Source organism: Salvelinus sp. IW2-2015, linkage group LG23 (genome assembly GCF_002910315.2).
Source record: "Salvelinus sp. IW2-2015 linkage group LG23, ASM291031v2, whole genome shotgun sequence".
In the NCBI taxonomy this organism is placed as follows: Eukaryota; Metazoa; Chordata; class Actinopteri; order Salmoniformes; family Salmonidae; genus Salvelinus; species Salvelinus sp. IW2-2015.
Genome location: NC_036863.1, coordinates 6,319,577 through 6,341,210, shown reverse-complemented (window position 1 = coordinate 6,341,210; position 21,634 = coordinate 6,319,577). Strand labels below are relative to the sequence as shown.

Genomic DNA, 21,634 nt, shown 5'->3' with positions numbered 1-21,634 from the left:
TAAAGAGAGAGACACAGAGAATAAAGAGGGAGAGACACAGAGATAAAGGAGGAGAACACAGAGATAAAGAGGAGAGAGACACAGAGATAAAGAGGAGAGAGACACAGAGATAGAAGAGGAAGAGAGACACAGAGATAAAGAGGAGAGAGACACAGAGATAAAAGTGGAGAGAGACACAGAGATAAAGTGGAAAGAGAGACACAGAGATAGAGCGAGAGAGAGAGAAAGACACAGTGCCCCTGGCTCTCAGCAGGAATAAAAGGACTTCTCATGTAATGGATTCCAGGTTGGTATACAAGGGAGAGAGTGTGAGAGTCAGCTGCAGCTCCCTCTCAACATTTAAATAGAAGTCACAAACCACCTCTACAATCCTCTGTTTTACAAACCCGGACTCAGAACACAAACAGAGGGGGAGGCTCTGCACATGGCTAAATTCCTTCTTCAACAGCCAGAGGAACCTTGAGGAATGCTTGCTTATGAACATCTCTTCATCTCTCAATCCTCCCAAGACCAACCACAAGATCAAGATTACAAACAGTGAAGCTAACTTTGTGACTACACTTCAATCAGACAGACATGGGAAGAGATAGGCCTGTTTTCACAACGAACATGGCCAAGATAATGAAAATACAACATTTCCATGGGGTAAAAGGTCAAACTGCCAACGCAGGCAAGCAGCACCCTGAAGACATGTTTGCATCATTCAACAGGCCAGACATCAGGGTACCGCAGTCAAACAAGTGGTCTCTAACTACAGACAGTGCTGCTGGCTTCTGTACACTTCATTAGAGCATGTACAGTACTGACAACCAGGAAGGAAGCGTATATACAGTACACCGTACAATGTCCAACCCTGCTCCGATCAACAACACTCAGATAGGAATTCTAATGGGGGCTTAAAATGTGTGTGTGGGGAAATCGCACACGTGGGTCATTCTCCCTGCAGTGGTTAGGAGAGTGACAGAGGCGAGACGGAATCACTCGGTATCCCTAAACCATAGGATGTCTCAGTGAGCACTGAACAATCACACACACAAACTGCTTGGCTTGTGTGTGTGTGTGTATATGTCTGTGGTTGGGGGTAGTGCTTTACATATTCCAACCTATTTTTATTTTTCCACCACTCATTTGCATATATTTTGGCACACTGCCTATTTCATAAAAGGCAAAAATAATGATGAAAACAATTGATTCTCCCCATGTAATCTTCCCCTCAAATACCACCCCCACCACAGTGAACACAGAATGCTGCTATTCCAATAAATGGTGTTTAACATGAAACAGGTTGCCTCTGGTCTATTCCTCATTATATAACCCATATTATACAGTATAATCCCACCCTTGAGAGTCCAGACTGCCAATAATCCTTCTGCTTAAACAGGCCATATTAATGGATGATGACTCCATCATCTTGTACTTGGCCGTCACAATGCAACACACAGAACTCCAGCAGAACACTGTTCTGGGAGGGGCTATACTGTATTGTACTATACTGTGTACAGGTCTGGGACCTTCCCTTCCTACCCAGTACCTGTAGGAGGAAGGAGAAAGACAGAGCAAAAGCACGAGAGAGCGAGCGAACAAGCGAGAGAGACACGAGAGGGGGGGGCGAGGGTAATGAGAGGGGGAGGAGAGGGTAACTGAGAGGGGGAGATGAAGAGAGAGGGGAGGATGAGAGGGTAGCTTGAGAGGGGGAGATGAGAGAGGGGATGGAGGGTAGCTGAGAGGGGAGATGAGAGAGGGGATGAGAGGGTAGCTGAGAGGGGGAGATGAGAGAGAGGGATGAGAGGGTAGCTGAGAGGGGGAGATGAGAGGGAGAGGGGATGAGGGGTAGCTGAAGAGGGGGAGATGAAGAGAGAGGGGATGAGAGGGTAGCTGAGAGGGGAGAATGAGAGGAGAGAGAGAGGAGAGAGGAGGGGATGAGAGGTAGTGGAGGGGAGATGAAGGAGAGAGGGGGGGTGAGAGGGTGCTGAGAGGGGGGAATGAGGAGAGGGGGATGAGAGGGTAGCGAGAGGGGGAGATGAGAGAGGGAGGGATGAGAGGGTAGCTGAGAGGGGAGATGAGAGAGAGGAGAGGAGAGAGAGAGAGGGAGATGAGAGGGAGGGATGAGAGGGTAGCTGAGAGGGGAGATGAGAGGAGAGAGAGAGAGGGATGAGAGGGGTAGCTGAGAGGGGGAGATGAGAAAGAGAGAGAGAGAGGGGATGAAGAGGGTAGCTGAGAGATGAGGGGGAAGATGAGAGAGTAGAGAGAGAGAGGGAGGTAATGAGAGGGTAGCTGAGAGGGGGAGATGAAGAGAGAGAGAGGTGAGAGGGTAGCTGAGAGGGGGAGATGAGAAGAGAGAGAGGGAGAGAGAGGAGAAGAGAGGGGATGAGAGGGTAGCTGAGAGAGGGGGATGAGAGGAGAGAGAGAGAGAGAGGGGGATGAAGAGGGTAGTTGAGAGGGGGAGATGAGAGAGAGAGGGGATGAGAGGGTAGCTGAGAGGGGGAGATGAGAGAGGGGGATGAGGTAGGGTAGCTGAGAGGGGGAGATAAGTGGGCAGGGAGAGAAGAGAGGAGAGCAACAAGAGAGGGAGGCTGAATTCAAGTTAAGTTATTATCACGTGAACAGGTACAGTGAAATGCCTTTCTTGCAAACTATTTCCCAACAATGCAGTAATATATCAGTAGTACTACAAAAAAATAAAGTAGAAGAAAAGAAAAAAGAATAAGAAAATGAAAAGTAAGCTACATATATACAGGGTCAGTGCCAATACCATATTTAATGTGCTGGAAAAGGAGAGGTTAAAATGACCATGATTCGCCCGCGCTGTTATGCGCATGCTCTGAGAACGCGCCCTGGAAATTATCCGGCATGCCGCAGCTGCTCTGAGAACGCGCCCTGGAATATTATCCGGCATGCCCGCCAGCTGCTCTGAGAACGCTCCCTGGAATATTATCCGGCATGCCGCCAGCTGCTCTGAGAAGCTGGTACGACGCCTGTCTGAGACTCCTGGAAATTATCGCATGCCGCCAGTGATCTGGAAGAGCGCCTGGAATATTATCCGGCATGCCCGCCAGCTGCTCTGAGAACGCGCCCTGGAATATTATCGGCATGCGCCAGCTGATCTGAGAACGCGCCCTGGAATATTATCCGGCATGCCGCCAGCTGCTCTGAGAACGCGCCCTGGATATTACCGCATGCGCCAGCTGCTCTGAGAACGCGCCTTGGAATTTATCACGCATAGCCGCCAGCTGCTCTGAGACGCGCCTGGAATATTATGGCATGCGCGCGCTGCTCCTTGAAGAACGCCCTGTGAATTAGGGCATTGCCGCAACTGATCTGAGAACGCGCCCTGGAAATTTATCCGCATGCCGCCAGCTGTCTGAGAACGCGCCCTGGAATATTATCCGGCATGCCCGCCAGCTGCTCTGAGAAGGCGCCTGGATATATCGGCATGCCCCAGCTGATTCTGAGAAGCGCCCTGGAAATATTATCCGGCATGCCCGCCAGCTGCTCTGAGATAGCGCCTGGAATATTACCGGCATGCCTGCCAGCTTGTGCTCTGGAACGGCCCTGGAATATTTCCGGATCCGCCGCCCCTATCTGAGAGGCGCATGGATATACGGCGCCGCAGCGTGATTCTGAAGAACTGGATACTCAGCTACTTATCCTCCCCTTGCCTGTTAAAAAGCTTACTTCAGTCAGCCTCGGAGGGAGTGAGATACCAGACCAGGGGTTCGGCGGGTGCCCATGTATGGCTCGGTGTGTTTTTGTCAAGGTGTGCATATCAATGCTTGAGTTTTTTTGGTAGAGAGGCATTGTGGGCAGATCATGGTGGGTCGGCTTCCTTTGTTATCATGATGATGGAGCCCCTGATGTGCGGTGCAAAGTGGAGCCTGTGTCAAGGATTCCGCTTGTTTAGATTGTGCTTTTTCGTCGTTTGAATGACTCTGAGGTTAGGCGGGAATTCAAAGCACTCCGTCTAGCATCCTGCGGAGGACCGCTCATCCTAGCATGAGACAGCCCTGCTACGTAGGGCCTCAACTGCAACTATCCGGAGCTGGTACAACGGAGGACGAGCTCATACTAGCATACCCGGAGGACCTACGCTTAAGCAATGCACCGAGGATCCTCACTAGCACTCACGGAGGGACCCTACTAGAACCATGCATGCGGAGGCCTCAAGCCTGACACGAACCCTCGACGCGCTGCACCGAGACTATCACCCTGACTACCGAGGAGGCTCACCAGAACTCCGGGAGGGCTGACCTACATAGGCCTCACCCACAATTACGAGGAGCCTGAAGCCACACTAACGGTAGGACACCTAGCATCACGAGGACGGTCACCCGCTAGCACACACGAGGACTCCACACGAGCTGATCCCTGCGCATGGGGACCTCAAGCCTAGCAACTCAAACTGGAGGACCGTGACTAAACTCACCTAGGTCGACTGTCACTTAGGAGGATACTGCACCTATGAGGACCCAACCTAGATACTAGCTGCACCCTCACGGAGGTACCTCTGTTTCATTGCGTTGCGATGAAACTCTGAGGTGACTGAGTGGGTGAGGGGATATCAAATTAAGTATTTAGCGAAACAGGACTGAAACTATGTGGCCTTGTATATTGTCTTTATTAACCATATATTATATAATCCGCTTGAAGAGTTAGACGGCTAATCTCTTGTTTACAGGCTTCAATTAGATGGTTTGTAGCTTGGCCGTATAGCAATTGCTTTTTCTGCTCTACTACCACAGAGACAAAGAGTTCCAGCAGACCGCACTGTTCGTGGGCTGTGCTGTCTGTAATTGACTTGTGGTTCTGTACCATTAATGTGCTGTGGTTGTGTTGATCTGTACTGTGGCTGTATTTCTCCTGATTGGCATGGTGGCAGGGGAATTAAACAACAAATGCAATCAATTTAGATAAGAAACAAGCATGAATTCAGAATGAGAATTCCCGTTTTTTGAAGTATTAACACTTGGGTTTTCATGTGTAATCAGGTAGACGAATAAGGTGGCTCAAAAAAACATAACGCAGTGATTAATGGGAGTAAACACTTTTCGCTTTCTGAACGCAGCAGATGTAGCCTGATTGCGTCAAAGTGGTATTGGAGTGGTCAATTAGCCGCTACACCTCCATATTTCCCATTTTCCTTCAGCTTTTGTAGCGAACTTGTTGCATTAGTGGAAGGTGCGCCTGAACATACAACTGGAGGGGTTGAGGAAGTGGGGGCTGTTTGGGATTCGAAGAGAAGAGGGATGGGGGAGGTGAGGGGAGGGAAGAAGAGAGGATGGGGAGGTGGCAGGGAAGAGGCAAGGGAGGAGGGGCTAGGGAGAAGAGATGGGGAGTGGAAGGGCAGGGAGAAGAGAGGATGGGGAGGTGAGGGAGTGAAGAGAGAGTGAGGAGTGGAAGGAGTGGGGAGGTGAGGGGAGGGGAAGAGAGGATGGGTGACGGTGGGAGGGCTGGGAGAAGTAAGATGGGGAGGTGAGGGCTAGAGAAGAGAAGAGTGGGGAGGTGAGGGAGGGGAGAGAGGATGGGAGGCGGTGAGGGAGGAGAAAGTAGAGGGACGAGAAGGTAGGATAGGAGGGACGGAGGCTTGGAGGGAATGTGGCTGGCTTGTAATGTGGGGGTGCAGAGGGAGGGTGGGGGCTGCTACTAGCCAGCATGTTGGGGATAACGCGTTGATCCTGAGCCAGGGTAAGTCCGCTTCTGGATTCTGCAAAAAGCCGGGCAGTGGCACTATAGGACTGGGTATGAAATTGAGCCTCTGGAGTGGGGAAGGGAGGAGGAGGGAAGGGGGGGGTTGTTCCAGCAAGGTTGTCATCCTAGCTTTGATGACGTAATCCCTCAAATTAGCTCCAGAGGCAGCAGCAGTGGTACACTCAGCACAGAATGAACGATGTTAACATTTAGATGAAGTCTTGCCTGGACTGTTGCCTGCGCTATATTTCCAGGTCCTAGATGCACTCCCCATGGCCGGGTGCAGTACAGGAGACTATGCTGCTTCTCACATGTTTCACAACACATTCTCTCTCCAGGGCTTACACTTGTATATACACTGGTAGTCGGCRTGCCTGGCCTGATTACAGTGGTTTTGTTAGAGCTGCTGTGTTCTTATTGTGGTATATCAGAGCAGTTGATTACAGCTGTGTTAAAAGCCTTGTACTGTTTGTATCATGGTACATCAATGCAGGCTGATGTATTATGTTAGCCTGGTGTGCTGGGGCTGGGGGGTTAGAGGTGGTGGTTGGTGGGCTGAGAAGCAGGTGCTGAATGGAGGGGGGGCTAGTTCCAGAAGGACATAAGTGATAAATCACCCATCAGCCTCAGGGCTCAGTGGAGGAGGAGGGAGGTGAAATCCCCAGAGGTCTCCTCTAATAGCCAGTCCTCCTCTGCCCCAAACCCCACTCTCCATCTACACCCGCCAATCTCCCCTGACCACCACACAACCCGGCTCTATCCCTCACCCCGCAGGCAGTTCAGCTCTGACAGTGGGGCACATCAAGACCGTCATGGTCAAATGTGCTAATAGGATGAGATGGGATAACAAGAGAAACAGGTTAGTGGATGTGTAYCACACAACACGTCACATAGCAGACAAGGACAGAAATGGGACAAGACAGAGGACATCAAGTTCACCTCTAGAAGATGACGAGGGTCTCCGTGACAACAACAAGTCAGCAATCATCCCTTTACAGCATGAAGTCATCATGAGACATCCCAATATCCTCATGACCTACAGAACCTGGCTGGGGGAGGAGATGTGTAAATGATCTCTGGGATCAGGACAGACAAAGGCCCTCTATGTGACGCAGCCAGCCAGCACTTACGCATCTCTACTGGCTGATCAACTCACAGTCTGATGATCATGAGACTCAAATGCACACAGAGGCAATATCAGCTGAGACCTGATGATCAGCCAATAACTGACTAGCTGCAAGCGCTAAAAGCTAACCTCAGCCGCTAGGCTACGTTCTATTAGCCGTGGATGTTTCCACACGTAGACGCTAACTCTAGCTAAGGATAAGAAGAAGAGARGCCCAGCCAGCAGCARACGTCTTGCAGACTGACAGGAAGTGAAATATCACAAGCCATTGACTAGCCTAGCGACCTGGTTCTGCTGCAAGCTGTAGCTGGGTGTCGTGCACCAAGACAAAGCAGAGACTTGCAGAAGTGTGATCATCACTCTTCAACTGTACGAATGTAGCCTAGTCATTCTATTCAGGCCAAGTTGAGACATTCGTGACCCAGTTACCAGACCATGTCTCATAGAAATGTAATGATCCATGGAATAGTCTCTTAGAACGGCCAGGAAAACACTTAGAACATGATTCTGAAGGCCAAGGGAGGTGATATATCCTTCTATGGCAGTGTGTGTGTAGCAAGTAGGCAACCGATGTACTAATAAAGTGGGGCAACTGAGTCATCATTCATTTGTCAGCATTCGTATTAAATCCCATTATGCATCGTAGTATAATTCATCCCAGGTTTCTGCAGGCTGACCTGGAGGAGGGTCATATTTCAGGATCAATGACAGTCAATGTCATCAGCAGGTCACACACACACTATTGTCTGGTATACCCAACACAGCCTGATGGTCCAGTTTGATTTTGCCATAAGTCCTCAACATGTATGGTATGGCAACGGAAGAGTTGCCTTCATAAAGTATTCACACCCCTGAATTTTAAATAGATTACATTTAGATTCATTTTTTGTCACTGGCGTACACACACAATATCAAATAATGTCAAAGGGGAATTATGTTTTTTGACATTTTTACAAATTAACAAAAAAATGAAAAGCTGAAATGTCTTGAGTCAATAAGTATTCAAACGATTTCTTATGGCAAGCCTAAATAAGTTCAGGAGTAAAAATGTGCTGAACAAGTCACATAATAAGTTGCTTGGACTCACTCTGTGTGGAATAATAGTGTTTAACATGATTTCTGAATGACTACCATCTCTATACCTCACACCTACAATTATTTGTAAGGTCCCCCAGTCGAGCAGAGAATTTCAAACRCAGATTCAACTACAAAAGGTCAGGGAGGTTTTCCAATGCCACAAAGAAGGGCACCGTATGGTAGATGGGTAAAATGACAAGTTAAAAGCAGACATTGAGTATCCCTTTGAGCATGGTGAAGTTACTAATAACACTTTGGTGGGTCTATCATTACACCCAGTCACTAAAAAGAYACAGGAGTCTTTCCTTTTATAAATGTCTTTTATTTCACCTTTATTTAACCAGGTAGGCCAGTTGAGAACAAGTTCTCATTTACAACTGCGACCTGGCCAAGATAAAGCAAAGAAGTCCGACACAAACACATAGTTACACATGGGATAAACAAACATACAGGCAATAACACAATAGAAAAACCTATGTACAGTGTGTGCAAATGTAGAAGAGTAGGGAGGTAGGCAATAAATAGGCCATAGAGGCAAAATAATTATAATTTAGCATTAATACTGGAGGTATAGATGTGCAGATGATGATGTGCAAGTAGTGATACTGAGGTACAAAAGATCAAGAGGATAAAATACAAATATGGGGATGAGGTAGTTGGGTGTGCTATTTACAGATTGGCTGTGTACAGGTGCAATGATMGGTAAGCTGCTCTGACAGCTGATGCTTAAAGTTAGTGAGGGACATATGTCTCCAGCTTCAGTGATTTTTGCAATTTGTTCTAGTCATTGGCAGCAGAGAACTGGAAGGAAAGGCGAACAAAGGAAATGTTGGCTTTGGGGATGACCAGTGAAATATACCTACTGAAGCGGATTTTTGGGGGGTTTGTATCATTTGATTTACACAACATGCCTACCACTTTGAAGATGCAAATGTTTTGTGTGTGTGTGAAACAAGACAAAAAAACTGAAAACTTGAGCTTCCATAACTATTCACCCCACAAAGTCAATAATTGTAGAGCCACCTTCTGCAGCAATTACAGCTGCAAGTCTCTTGGGGTATGTCTCTATAAGCTTGGCACATCTAGCCACTCTGATTTTTGCCCATTCTTCAAGGTAAAACTGTTCCAGCTCCTTCAAGTTGGATGGGTTCCGCTGGTGTACAACAATCTTGCTTTAGCAGTATGCTTAGGGTCATTGTCCTGCTGGAAGATGAACCTCCATCCCAGTCTCAAATCTTGGGAAGACTGAAACAGGTTTCCCTCAAGAATTTCCCTGTATTTAGCGCCATCCATCATTCCTTCAATTCTGACCAGTTTCCCAGTCCCTGCTGATGAAAAACATCCCCACAGCATGATGCTGGCACCACCATGCTTCACTGTGGGATTGTATTCTCGGGTGATAAGAGGTTTGGGTTTGCACCAGACATAGCATTTTCCTTGATGGCCAAAAAGCAAAATTTAAGTCTCATCTGACCAGAGTACCTGCTTCCATACGTTTGTGAGTCTCCACCTGCCTTTTCGCAAACACCAAAAGTTGTGCATATTTTTCTTTAAGAAGGCCTTTTTTCTGGCCACTCTTCCGTAAAGCACAGCTCTGTGGATTGTACGTCTTAAAAAGTGGTCCTATGGACAGATACTCCAATCTCCGCTGTGGAGCTCTGCACCTCCTTCAGGGTTATCTTTGGTCTCTTTGTTGCCTCTCGGATTAATGCCCTCCTTGCCTGGTCCGTGAGTTTGTGGGCGGCCCTCTCTTGGCAGGTTTGTTGTGGTCCATATTCTAATTTTTTGATAATGAATTTAAATGGAGCTCCGTGGATGTTCAAAGTTTCAGATATTTTTTATAACCCAACCCTGATCTGTTCTTCTCCACAACTTTGTCCCTGACGTGTTTGGAGAGCTCCTTGGTCTTCATGGTGCTGCTTGCTTGGTGGTGCCCCTTGCTTAGTGGTGTTACAGACTCTGGGCCTTTCAGAACAGGTGTATATATACATATATATATATATATAGATAATATATGTTGGTCAGATCATGTGAAACTTACATATTGTCCACCTGTGTGCAATCTAGGGTGCGACAGAGAGAGAGGGCGTGACAGAGAGGGGGTGAGAGAGAGGGCGCGAGAGAGAGGGCGCGAGAGAGAGAAGAGGAAGAGAGCGCGAGAGAGGAAAGAGGGCGGAGAGAGAAGGAGGGCGCGAGAGAGAAGGAGGGCGCGAAGAGAAGGAGGGCGCGAGAGAGAAGGAGCGCGAAGAGAAGGAGGGCGGGAGACGAGAAGAGCGACAAGGAAAGAGAGGACGAGAGCGCGACAGAGAAAAGAGAGGGGCGCGACAGAGAAAGAGAGGGCGCGACAGAGAAAGAGAGGGCCGACAGAGAACAGAAAAGAGGCGCGACAGAGAAAGAGAGCGGCGCGACAGAGAAAGAGAGGGCGACAGAGAAAAGAGAGGGCGCGACAGAGAAAGACGAGGGCGCGACAGAGAGAAAGAGGAGGGGCACAGGAGAGAGAGGCGCGAGAGAGAGAGAGGCCGGCGAGAGAGAGAGAGGGCGCAGAGAGAGAGAGAGAGGCAGAGCGAGAGGAGAGAGAGGGCGCGAGAGAGAGAGAGCGCAGAGAGAGAGAGAGGCAGAGAGAGAGGGAGACGAGAGGGCGAGAGAGAGGAGAGAGGCGAAGAGAGGAGAGAGGGCGAGCAGAGAAGAGAGAGGGCGCGCGAGGGAGAGGGCGCGCGAGGAGAGGCGAGAGAGAGGGAGAGACGGCGAGAGAGAGGGCGAGGCGAGAGAGAGGGAGAGGCACGACAGAGAGGAGGAGGGCACGAGAGAGAGGGAAGAGGGCACGGAGAGAGGGGAGAAGGGCACGAGAAGAGGAGAGGCACGGCAGAGGAGGAGAGGGCACGAGAGAGAGGGAGAGGCACGAGAGAGAGGAGAGGGCACGAGAGAGAGGGAGAGGGCACGAGAGAGAGGGAGAGCGAGAGAGAGGGAGAGGGCACGAGAGAGAGGGAGAGGGCACGAGAGAGAGGGAGAGGGCACGAGAGAGAGAGGGGCACGAGAGAGAGGAGAGGCACAGAGGCTACGGGAAGAGGGCACGAAGAGAGGAGAGGGCACGAGAGAGAGGGAGAGGCACGAGAGAGAGGAGAGGGCACGAGAGAGATGGGAGAGGGCACGAGAGAGAGGGAGAGGGCGCGAGACGAGAGAGGGAGAGGCACGAGAGAGAGGAGAGGCACGAGACGAAGGAGGGAGAGGGCACGAGAGAGAGGGAAGAGGCACGAGAGAGAGGAGAGAGGAGCACGAGGAGAGAGGGCAGGGGCCGCAAGAGAGAGGGAGAGGGCACGAGAGAGGAGGGAGAGCGAGAGAGAGTGAGAGAGAGGGCGAGAGAAAGAGAGGGACGGAGAGAGAGAGGGAGGCAGAGGAGAGAGAGGGGAAGAGAGAGGGAGAGAGAGAGAGAGAGGGCAGAGAGAGGACAGAGAGAGGGAAGAGAAGGAGAGAGAGGAGGAGAGGCGAGAGAGAGAGAGAGGGCACGAGAGAGACGGAGAGAGGGCACGAAGAGATGAGGAGAGGGCAACGAGAGAGAGGAGAGGGCACCGAGAGAGGAGAGGGGTATGGGCACGAGAGAGAGGGAGCACGAAGAGAGGAACGAGAGAGAGGAGAGGCACGAGAAGAGGGAGAGGGCCGAGAGCAGAGGGAGGGGGCACGAGGGAGGGAGAGGGCAGGCAGAGGAGGGAGAGGCACGAGAGAGAGGGAGGGCAACGGAGAGAGGGAGAGGGCACGAGACGAGAGGAGAGGCACGAGAGAGAGCGAGAGGCAGCGGAGAGACGAGGGAGAAGGCACGAGAGAGGAGAGGCACGAGAGAGAGGGAGAGGGCACGAGAGAGAGGGAGGGGGCACGAGAGAGAGGGAGAGGCACGAGAGAGAGGGAGAGCACGAGAGAGAGGAGAGGGCACGAGAGAAGGGAGAGGGCGAGAGAGAGAGGAGAGGGCGAGAGAGAGAGCGAGAGAGAGAGGAGAGGGCAAGAGAGAGAGAGAGAGGCGAGAGAGAGCGGCGGAGAGGAACGAAGAGAGGAGAGAGAGAGAAGAGGGAAGCGGGCACGAGAGTAGAGAGCCGCGAGAAATACAAGATGTCAGGAGGATCAACGGAGGACATTTACATTTTAGTCATTACATAAAACATAACTCAAGTTAACTTATGACTGTTCACTGTAAAGGCATGTGTCTGCTTTCGCCCCCCACCCCAAGTGAGCCCTCTACAGAACATAGAATAGGCTTCATGGCTATGGTAGTTCAGTGTGGAGTAAATATAGGATACAGGCATGAAATCGACTTACTCTGCAATGTTTCATTCAACTTTCAACACTCAAGATAAACAATCTTGTGACAACTATTTTTTGGAGGGAATGCAATCCTGCACTATAAACAAACTAAATTGTAACCAACATACCAGTAGATATACTTTTACACAGTAACTCCACTCTCTTTTTCCTCCGGGATATGTATTCCTGGACACATCGCTAGCTATAGACCAACATCTACACCACACAACAAGTACTTCATTTAACACTTTTACCACAGCTGTCAACACTACACTAAACAGAGAAAGCTTGGTACATAGACACCTCAGACACAGCCGTCTATGACATCTTTCTGTCTGAGCCGAGTAGAAGTCCTTTAACTTCAGGAACATAGTGAGTATACATTAGCGTCCGTTCTTACCGTGGGGTCCTGGCCGTCAGTGATCAGTTCCCGCTCTCCCCGGGGGTTGACTTTGCGAAAGCGCCGGCGGGAACGTCTCTGGGACACCTCCCTCTGCAGTGCCCCCTCACCCTCGCTGGCATTGTCCACCTGAAACACATCACCAAGCTGGGCCTCAGTGCTGGAGGTCTGGGGCTCAGAGCTACCTCTACTACTAGACTGTTCTTGTTCTGAGATCAGAGTCAGCTGCTCAGACCGATCACAGTTCTTTCTGGCTGCTGGTTCTGAGAGCTGATCCTGGCTCTGTTCCTGTTCAGAGTTSTGTTGTTCAGGCTCCTGGTAGAACATCCAGTTCTTCCACAGCACAGAGAGCCTGTGCAAGCGCCTCGTCATGGGGACTGCATCCAGGACACGGGCAAGAGAAGAGAGGAGAGGTAGAAGAAGACGGTATGAGGCTCTCTCTCTCTSCAAGGCTGCGACGAGAATAGTTCTAGTCACTCTCAGTCTGCTGTGTCGAGTCAGGAGGCCGTTTCTGCACAACACAGCTCACAGTGAGACCACAGCTTCCTGTAGGAAACCCTCAATATACCAATTTCCTTTGCGAGACAGAACATTTTTGATTGTGGAGAACTTTGTATTACTATGCTGTTATTGCTGGAGAATTTGTTTTCYTTTCGAGTTACAAAAAAAACAAAGCTAAGCAAATAGTTGCATTTTGTGAAGTGAGTTGTGAAACTATTCAAAAACATTCAAACTAGGATAAGTACTAATGGAAGAATACTTCAACTGTTCAAGACTCATAGGCTTTGAGTATTTAAAAAATTCAAATAAACAGTACTTTTCTAGACTCACATGCRTGCAGAGAGTATTTCCACTAGAAAAACAATGATGATAAAGGCAGTGTAATGTGAGAGGATGTGTTTTATGAGGGCAGATTGAGGGGGTTTATCAGGACAGTGGAGGACCTGACGTAACCTAACAGTCCCGGTAAAGTGCTGTGTTTGTATTAAGTATGTGGCAAACAAACTATTACTTATTGTTCAAAACAGCCATTTTTTGAGAGGGTTTTCAGTTAAAACAAGTTTTTTTAAAGATTAAAATCATGTGAATTCATAATGCAGATGTCTACATTGCGCTTCCCGCGGAGTGATTAATGTTTTATCATTTATGCTGCTGGTGTGCTTGCTTTTCTTCGAGAGTGGTGCGTGTAGCTTGTGGTTGTCATGCAATCACAAGTCATCAAACCGGCTCTAGGGTACAGTCATAGAGCTTCCCTGATGCAAGTAATTAGGAGACATCTAGGCTATTCAACGAAAGATGGAATTACAATGACAGAACTAAAAGTGAAATGAGAAAGACAGGCTACAACACCAAGAGCCAACAGGCAGGCAGCTTCTTATCCTGAATGGGTTTGTTGTTATTTACTGGAGGATTTGGAAGGGGAGGAAGCGCACAGGTCAAGTTATGCAGTCTCAATTACAATAGCTAACAAAAGCTAGCTTGCTTAACTAGAGTCTCCCGGTTTGATATGTCAAGTCAGGTACTATGTAATCAGATTAAATGATAAATAACTAGTGAGTCCACCAGCACGAGTCTACTTGGTTGCTATCCTTCTCCCCCTCCCTCRTCACTCACATGTAAGCTGCTTCTCTGCTTTGAGCCTCTCATTCTCCCTCAGGCATTACAGCTCCAGGTAATAAACGCCTAGGTTTACCTCCACTGTACTCACATCCTACCATACCCTTGTCAGTACATTATGTCTTGAATCTATTCTACCACGTCCAGAAATCTGCTCCTTTTATTCTGTCCCCAAAGCATTCGACGACCAGTTCTTATAGCCTTTTTCTGCACCTCCTCTGTTCCTCTGGTGATGTAGAGGTTAACCCAGGCCCTGTAGCCCCCAGTTCCACCCCTATTCCCGGGGGGATATGCTTAAAACCCCGGCCGTCCTACAATCTAAAATATATGCCCTAAAACTCACACAAATGATCATGGAACTTACCAGGTACAACCCTAAATCCGTAAACACGGTCACCCTCATAGATATCATTATGACCAACCTGCCCTCTAAATATATCTCTGCTGTCATCAACCAGGATCTCAGCGATCACTGCCTCATTGCCTGCGTCCGTAATGGGTCCGCGGTCAGACGACCACYCCTCATCACTGTCAAACGCTCCCTAAAACACTTCAGCGACCAGGCCTTTCTAATCAACCTGGCCCGGGTATCCTGGAAGGATATTGACCTCATCCTGTCAGTAGAGGATGCCTGGTTATTCTTTAAAAGTGCTTTCCTCACCATCTTAAATAAGCAAGCCCCATTCAAATGTAGAACTAAGAAYAGATATAGCCCTCCAGACCTGACTGCCCTTGACCGGCACAAAAACATCCTGTAGCGTACCTTATTAGCATCGAATATCCCCCGCGATATGCAACTTTTCAGGCAAGTTAGGAACCAATATACACGGGCAGTTAGGAAAGCAAAGGCTTGCGTTTTCAAACAAAAATGTGCATCCTGTAGCACAAACTCSAAAAAGTTCTGGGACACTGTAAAGTCCATGGAGAATAAGAGCACCTCCTCCCAGCTTTCCACTGGACTGAGGCTAGGAAACAATGTCACYACCAATAAATCCACTATAATTGAGAATTTCAATAAGCATTTTTCTACGGCTGGCCATGCTTTCCACCTGGCTACCCTTACCCCGGTCAACAGCTCTGCACCCCACACAGCAATATGCCCAGGCCTCCCCCATTTCTCYTTCACCCAAATCCAGATAGCTGATGTTCTGAAAGAGCTGAAAAATCTGGACCCCTACAAATCAGCGGGGCTAGACAATCTGGACCCTCTCTTTCTAAAATGATCCGCTGCAATTGTTGCAACCCCTATTACTAGCCTGTTCAATCTCTCTTTCGTACCGTCTGAGATCCCTAAAGATTGGAAAGCTGCCGCGGTCACCCCCCTCTTCAAAGGGGGAGACACTCTAGACCCAAACTGTTACAGACCTATATCTATCCTACCCTGCCAAGTTAACAAACAGATCACCGACCAATTCGAATCCCACTGTAATTTCTCCRCTATGCAATCTGGTTTCCGAGCTGGTCCTGGGTGCACCTCAGCCACGCTGAAGGTCCTAAACGATATCATAACCACCATCAATAAAAGACAATAGTGTGCAGCTGTCTTCAACAACCTGGCCAAGGCTTTCGACTCTGTCAATCACCGCATTCTTATCGGCAGACTCAATAGCCTTGGCTTCTCAAATGACTGCCTCGCCTGGTTCACCAACTACTTCTCGGTCAGTGTGTCAAATCGGAGGGCCTGTTGTCCGGACCTCTGGCAGTCTCTATGGGGGTGCCACAGGGTTCAATTCTCGGGCCGACTTACTCCTCTGTATACAATGATGTCGCTCTTGCTGCTGGTGATTCTCTGATTCCACCTCTACGCAGACGACACCAATTCTGTATACTTGGCCCGTTCTTTGGACGACTGTGTTAACAAACCTCCAGACTAGAGGTCGACCGATTAATCGGAATGGCCGATTAATTAGGGACGATTTCAAGTTTTCATAACATTTGGTAATTCGCATTTTTGGACACCGATTATGGCCGATTACATTGCACTCCACGAGGAGACTGCGTGGCAGGCTGACCACCTGTTTTGCGAGTGCAGCAAGGAGCCACGGTAAGGTCCTAGCTAGCATTAAACTGATCTTATAAAAAACAATTAATCTTAACATAATCACTAGTTAAACTAGTAATATCATGAACCATGTGTAATCTCGCTTGTCCTGCGTTGCATATAATCGATGCGGTGCCTGTTAATTTATCATTGAATCCCAGCCTACTTCGCCAAACAGGTGATTTAAACAAGCACATTCGCAAAAAAAAAGCACTGTCGTTGCACCAATGTGTACCTAACCATAAACATCAATGCCTTTCTTAAAATCAATACACAAGAACATATTTTTAAACCTGCAGTCATGGTATATGCAGCAGTTTGGGCCGCCAGGCTCGTTGCGAACTATGTGAAGACCATTTCTTCCTAACAAAGACCGTAATTAATTTCCCAGAATTGTACATAATTATGACATAACATTGAAGGTTGYGCAATGTAACAGCAATATTTAGACTTAAGGATGCCACYCGTTAGATAAAATATGGAACGGTTCCGTATTTCGCTGAAAGAATAAAGGTTTTGTTTTCGAAATGATAGTTTCCGGATTTGACCATATTAATGACATAAGGCTCGTATTTCTGTGTTATTATATTATAAGTAAGTCTATGATTTGATAGAGCAGTCTGACTGAGCGGTGGTAGGCAACAGCAGGCTCGCAAGCATTCACTGCATTTGCCAGCAGCTCTTCGCTGTACTTCAAGCATTGCGCCGTTTATGACTTCAAGCCTATCAACTCAAGAGATTAGGCTGGCAATACTAAAGTACCTATTAGAACATCCAATAGTCAAAGGTATATGAAATACAAATGGTAAAGAGAGAAATAGTCCTATAATAACTACAACCTAAAACTTCTTACCTGGGAATATTGAAGACTCATGTTAAAAGGAACCACCAGCTTTCAAATGTTCTGAGCAAGGACCTTAAACGTTAGCTTTTTTTACATGGCACATATTGCACTTTTACTTTCTTCTCCAACACTTTGTTTTTGCATTATTTAAACCAAATTGAACATGTTTCATTATTTATTTGAGACTAAATTGATTGCATTGATGTATTATAATAAGTTAAGTGTTCATTCACAATTGTTCTAATTGTCATTGTTACAAATATATATATATATATATATATATATATATATAAATAAATAAATAAATAGGCATCAGCTTTTTTGGTCCTCCAATAATCGGTATCGGTGTTGAAAAATCATAATCGGTCGACCTCTACTCCAGACAAGCTTCAATGCCATACTACAACACTCCTTCCGAGGCCTCCAACTGCTCTTAAATGCAAGTAAAACTAAATGCATGCTATTCAACCGATCGCTGCCCGCACCCGCTCGACCATCTAGCATCACTACTCTGGAGGCTTCTGACTTAGAATATGTGGACAACTACAAATACCTAGGTGTCTGGTTAGACTGTAAACTCTCCTTCCAGACTCACATTTAGCATCTCCAATCCAAAATKAAATCTAGAATCGGCTTCCTATTTCGCAACAAAGCATCCCTCACTCATGCTGCCAAACATACCCTCGTAAAACTGACTATCCTACTGATCCTTGACTTCGGCGATGTCATTTACAAAATAGCCTCCAAMACTCTACTCAGCAAATTGGATGTAGTCTGTCACCAAAGTGATGGGTGACCAGTGAGCTGAGCAAGGTGGGCTTTACCTAGCAAGGACTTATAGATGACCTGGAGCCAGTGGGTTGGGCGACGAAAATGAAGCGAGGGCCAGCCAACGAGAGCATACAGGTCGCAGTGGTGTAGTATATGGGACTTTTGGTGACAGACTACATCCAATTTTGCTGAGTAGAGTTTTGGAGGCTATTTTGTAAATGACATCGCCGAAGTCAAGGATCAGTAGGATAGTCAGTTTTACGAGGGTATGTTTGGCAGCATGAGTGAGGGATGCTTTGTTGCGAAATAGGAAGCCGATTCTAGATTTCATTTTGGATTGGAGATGCTAAATGTGAGTCTGGAAGGAGAGTTTACAGTTCTAACCAGACACCTAGGTATTTGTAGTTGTCCACATATTCTAAGCAGAAGCCTCCAGAGTAGTGATGCTAGATGGTCGAGCGGGTGCGGGCAGCGATCGGTTGAATAGCATGCATTTAGTTTTACTTGCATTTAAGAGCAGTTGGAAGCCTCGGAAGGAGTGTTGTAGTATGGCATTGAAGCTTGTCTGAGTAGAGGTCGACCGATTATGATTTTTCAACACCGATACCGATTATTGGAGGACCAAAAAGCTGATGCCGATTTTATATAATAAATATATATATTTGTAACAATGACAATTAGAACAATTGTGAATGAACACTTAACTTATTATAATACATCAATGCAATCAATTTAGTCTCACAATAAATAATGAAACATGTTCAATTTTGTTTAAATAATGCAAAAACAAAGTGTTGGAGAAGAAAGTAAAAGTGCAATATGTGCCATGTAAAAAAGCTAACGTTTAAGGTCCTTGCTCAGAACATATGAAAGCAGGTGGTTCCTTTTAACATGAGTCTTCAATATTCCAGGTAAGAAGTTTTAGGTTGTAGTTATTATAGGACTATTTCTCTTTACCATTTTTTTCATATACCTTTGACTATTGGATGTTCTAATAGGTACTTAGTATTGCCAGCCTAATCTCTTGAGTTGATAGGCTTGAAGTCTAAACGGCGCAATGCTTGAAGTACAGCGAAGAGCTGCTGGCAATGCAGTGAATGCTTGCGAGCCTGCCTGTTGCCTACCACCGCTCAGTCAGACTGCTCTATCAAATCATAGACTTACTTATAATATAATAACACAGAAATACGAGCCTTATGTCATTAATATGGTCAAATCCGGAAACTATCATTTCGAAAACAAAACCTTTATTCTTTCAGCGAAATACGGACCGTTCCATATTTTTATCTAACGAGTGGCATCCTTAAGTCTAAATATTGCTGTTACATTGCGCAACCTTCAATGTTATGTCATAATTATGTACAATTCTGGGAAATAATTACGGTCTTTGTTAGGAAGAATAGGTCTTCACATAGTTCGCAACGAGCCTGGCGGCCCAAAACTGCTGCATATACCATGACTGCAGGTTTAAAAATATGTTCTTGTGTATTGATTTTAAGAAAGGCATTGATGTTTATGGTTAGGTACACATTGGTGCAACGACAGTGCTTTTTTTTTGCGAATGTGCTTGTTAAATCACCTGTTTGGCGAAGTAGGCTGGGATTCAATGATAAATTAACAGGCACCGCATCGATTATATGCAACGCAGGACAAGCGAGATAACTACACATGGTTCATGATATTACTAGTTTAACTAGTGATTATGTTAAGATTAATTGTTTTTTATAAGATCAGTTTAATGCTAGCTAGGACCTTACCGTGGCTCCTTGCTGCACTCGCCAAACAGGTGGTCAGCCTGCCACGCAGTCTCCTCGTGGAGTGCAATGTAATCGGCCATAATCGGTGTCCAAAAATGCGAATTACCAAATGTTATGAAAACTTGAAATCGTCCCTAATTAATCGGCCATTCCGATTAATCGGTCGACCTCTAGTCTGGAGGTTTGTTAACACATGTCCAAAAGAACGGTGCCAGAAGTATACAGAATGGTGTCGTCTGCGTAGAGGTGGATCAAGAGAATCACCAGCAGCAAGAGCGACATCATTGTATACAGAGGAGTAAGTCGGCCCGAGAATTGAACCCTGTGGCACCCCCATAGAGACTGCCAGAGTCCGGACAACAGGCCCTCCGATTTGACACACTGACCGAGAAGTAGTTGGTGAACCAGGCGAGGCAGTCATTTGAGAAGCCAAGGCTATTGAGTCTGCGATAAGAATGCGGTATTGACAGAGTCGAAAGCCTTGGCCAGGTTGTTGAAGACAGCTCACACTATTGTCTTTTATTGATGGTGGTTATGATATCGTTAGGACCTTCAGCGTGGCTGAGGTGCACCCAGGACCAGCTCGGAACCAGATTGCATAGTGGAGAAATTACAGTGGGATTCGAATTGGTCTCGGTGATCTGTTTGTTAACTTGCGGGTAGGATAGATATAGGTCTGCTAACAGTTTGGGTCTAGAGTTCTCCCCCTTTTGAAGAGGGGGTGACCGCGGCAGCTTTCCAATCTTTAGGGATCTCAGACGGTACCAAAGAGTGAGAAACAGGCTAGTAAATAGGGGTTGCAACAATTGCAGCGGATCATTTTAGAAAGAGAGGGTCCAGATTGTCTAGCCCCGCTATTTGTAGGGGTCCAGATTTTTCAGCTCTTTTCAGAACATCAGCTATCTGGATTTGGGTGAAGGAGAAATGGGGGAGGCCTGGGCATATTGCTGTGTGGGGTGCAGAGCTGTTGACCGGGGTAAGGGTAGCCAGGTGGAAAGCATGGCCAGCCGTAGAAAATGCTTATTGAAATTCTCAATTATAGGATTTATTGGTGTGACATTGTTTCTAGCCTCAGTCCAGTGGAAAGCTGGAGGAGGTGCTCTTATTCTCCATGGACTTTACAGTGTCCCAGAAACTTTTTGGAGTTTGTGCTACAGGATGCACATTTTGTTTTGAAAACGCAAGCCTTTGCTTCCTAACTGCCCGTGTATATTGGTCCTAACTTGCCTGAAAAGTTGCATTATCGCGGGGATATTCGATGCTAATAAGGTACGCTACAGGATGTTTTTGTGCCGGTCAAGGGCAGTCAGGTCTGGAGGGCTATATCTGTTCTTAGTTCTACATTTGAATGGGGCTTGCTATTTAAGATGGTGAGGAAAGCACTTTTAAAGATAACCAGGCATCCTCTACTGACAGGATGAGGTCAATATCCTCCAGTAACCCGGCCAGGTTGATTAGAAGGCCTGGTCGCTAAGTGTTTTAGGAGCGTTTGACAGTGATGAGGGTGGTCGTCTGACCGCGGACCCATTACGGACGCAGGCAATGAGGCAGTGATCGCTGAGATCCTGGTTGATGACAGCAGAGATATATTTTAGAGGGCAGGTTGGTCATAAATGATATCTATGAGGGTGACCGTGTTTACGGATTTTAGGGTTGTACCTGGTAAGTTCCATGATCATTTGTGTGAGTTTTAGGGCATATATTTTAGATTGTAGGACGGGCGGGGTTTTAAGCATATCCCCCCGGGAATAGGGGTGGAACTGGGGCTACAGGGCCTGGGTTAACCTCTACATCACCAGAGGAACAGAGGAGGTGCAGAAAAAGGCTATAAGAACTGGTCGTCGAATGCTTTGGGGACAGAATAAAAGGAGCAGATTTCTGGACGTGGTAGAATAGATTCAAGACATAATGTACTGACAAGGGTATGGTAGGATGTGAGTACAGTGGAGGTAACCTAGGCGTTTATTACCTGGAGCTGTAATGCCTGAGGGAGAATGAGAGGCTCAAAGCAGAGGAAGCAGCTTAC

General features: G+C 47.3%; 1 protein-coding gene across 1 annotated transcript in view; it reads right to left on the bottom strand.

Moving 5' to 3' along the window:
• Window positions 1-21,634, bottom strand: part of LOC111950476 (rap guanine nucleotide exchange factor 6) — a 209,103-nt gene that overhangs the window by 103,175 nt on the left and 84,294 nt on the right. The window contains exon 6 of the mRNA XM_070434292.1: window positions 12,579-12,707. Within this exon, the coding sequence (XP_070290393.1) occupies window positions 12,579-12,707 (129 nt within the window). The remainder of the gene's footprint in view (window positions 1-12,578; window positions 12,708-21,634) is intronic.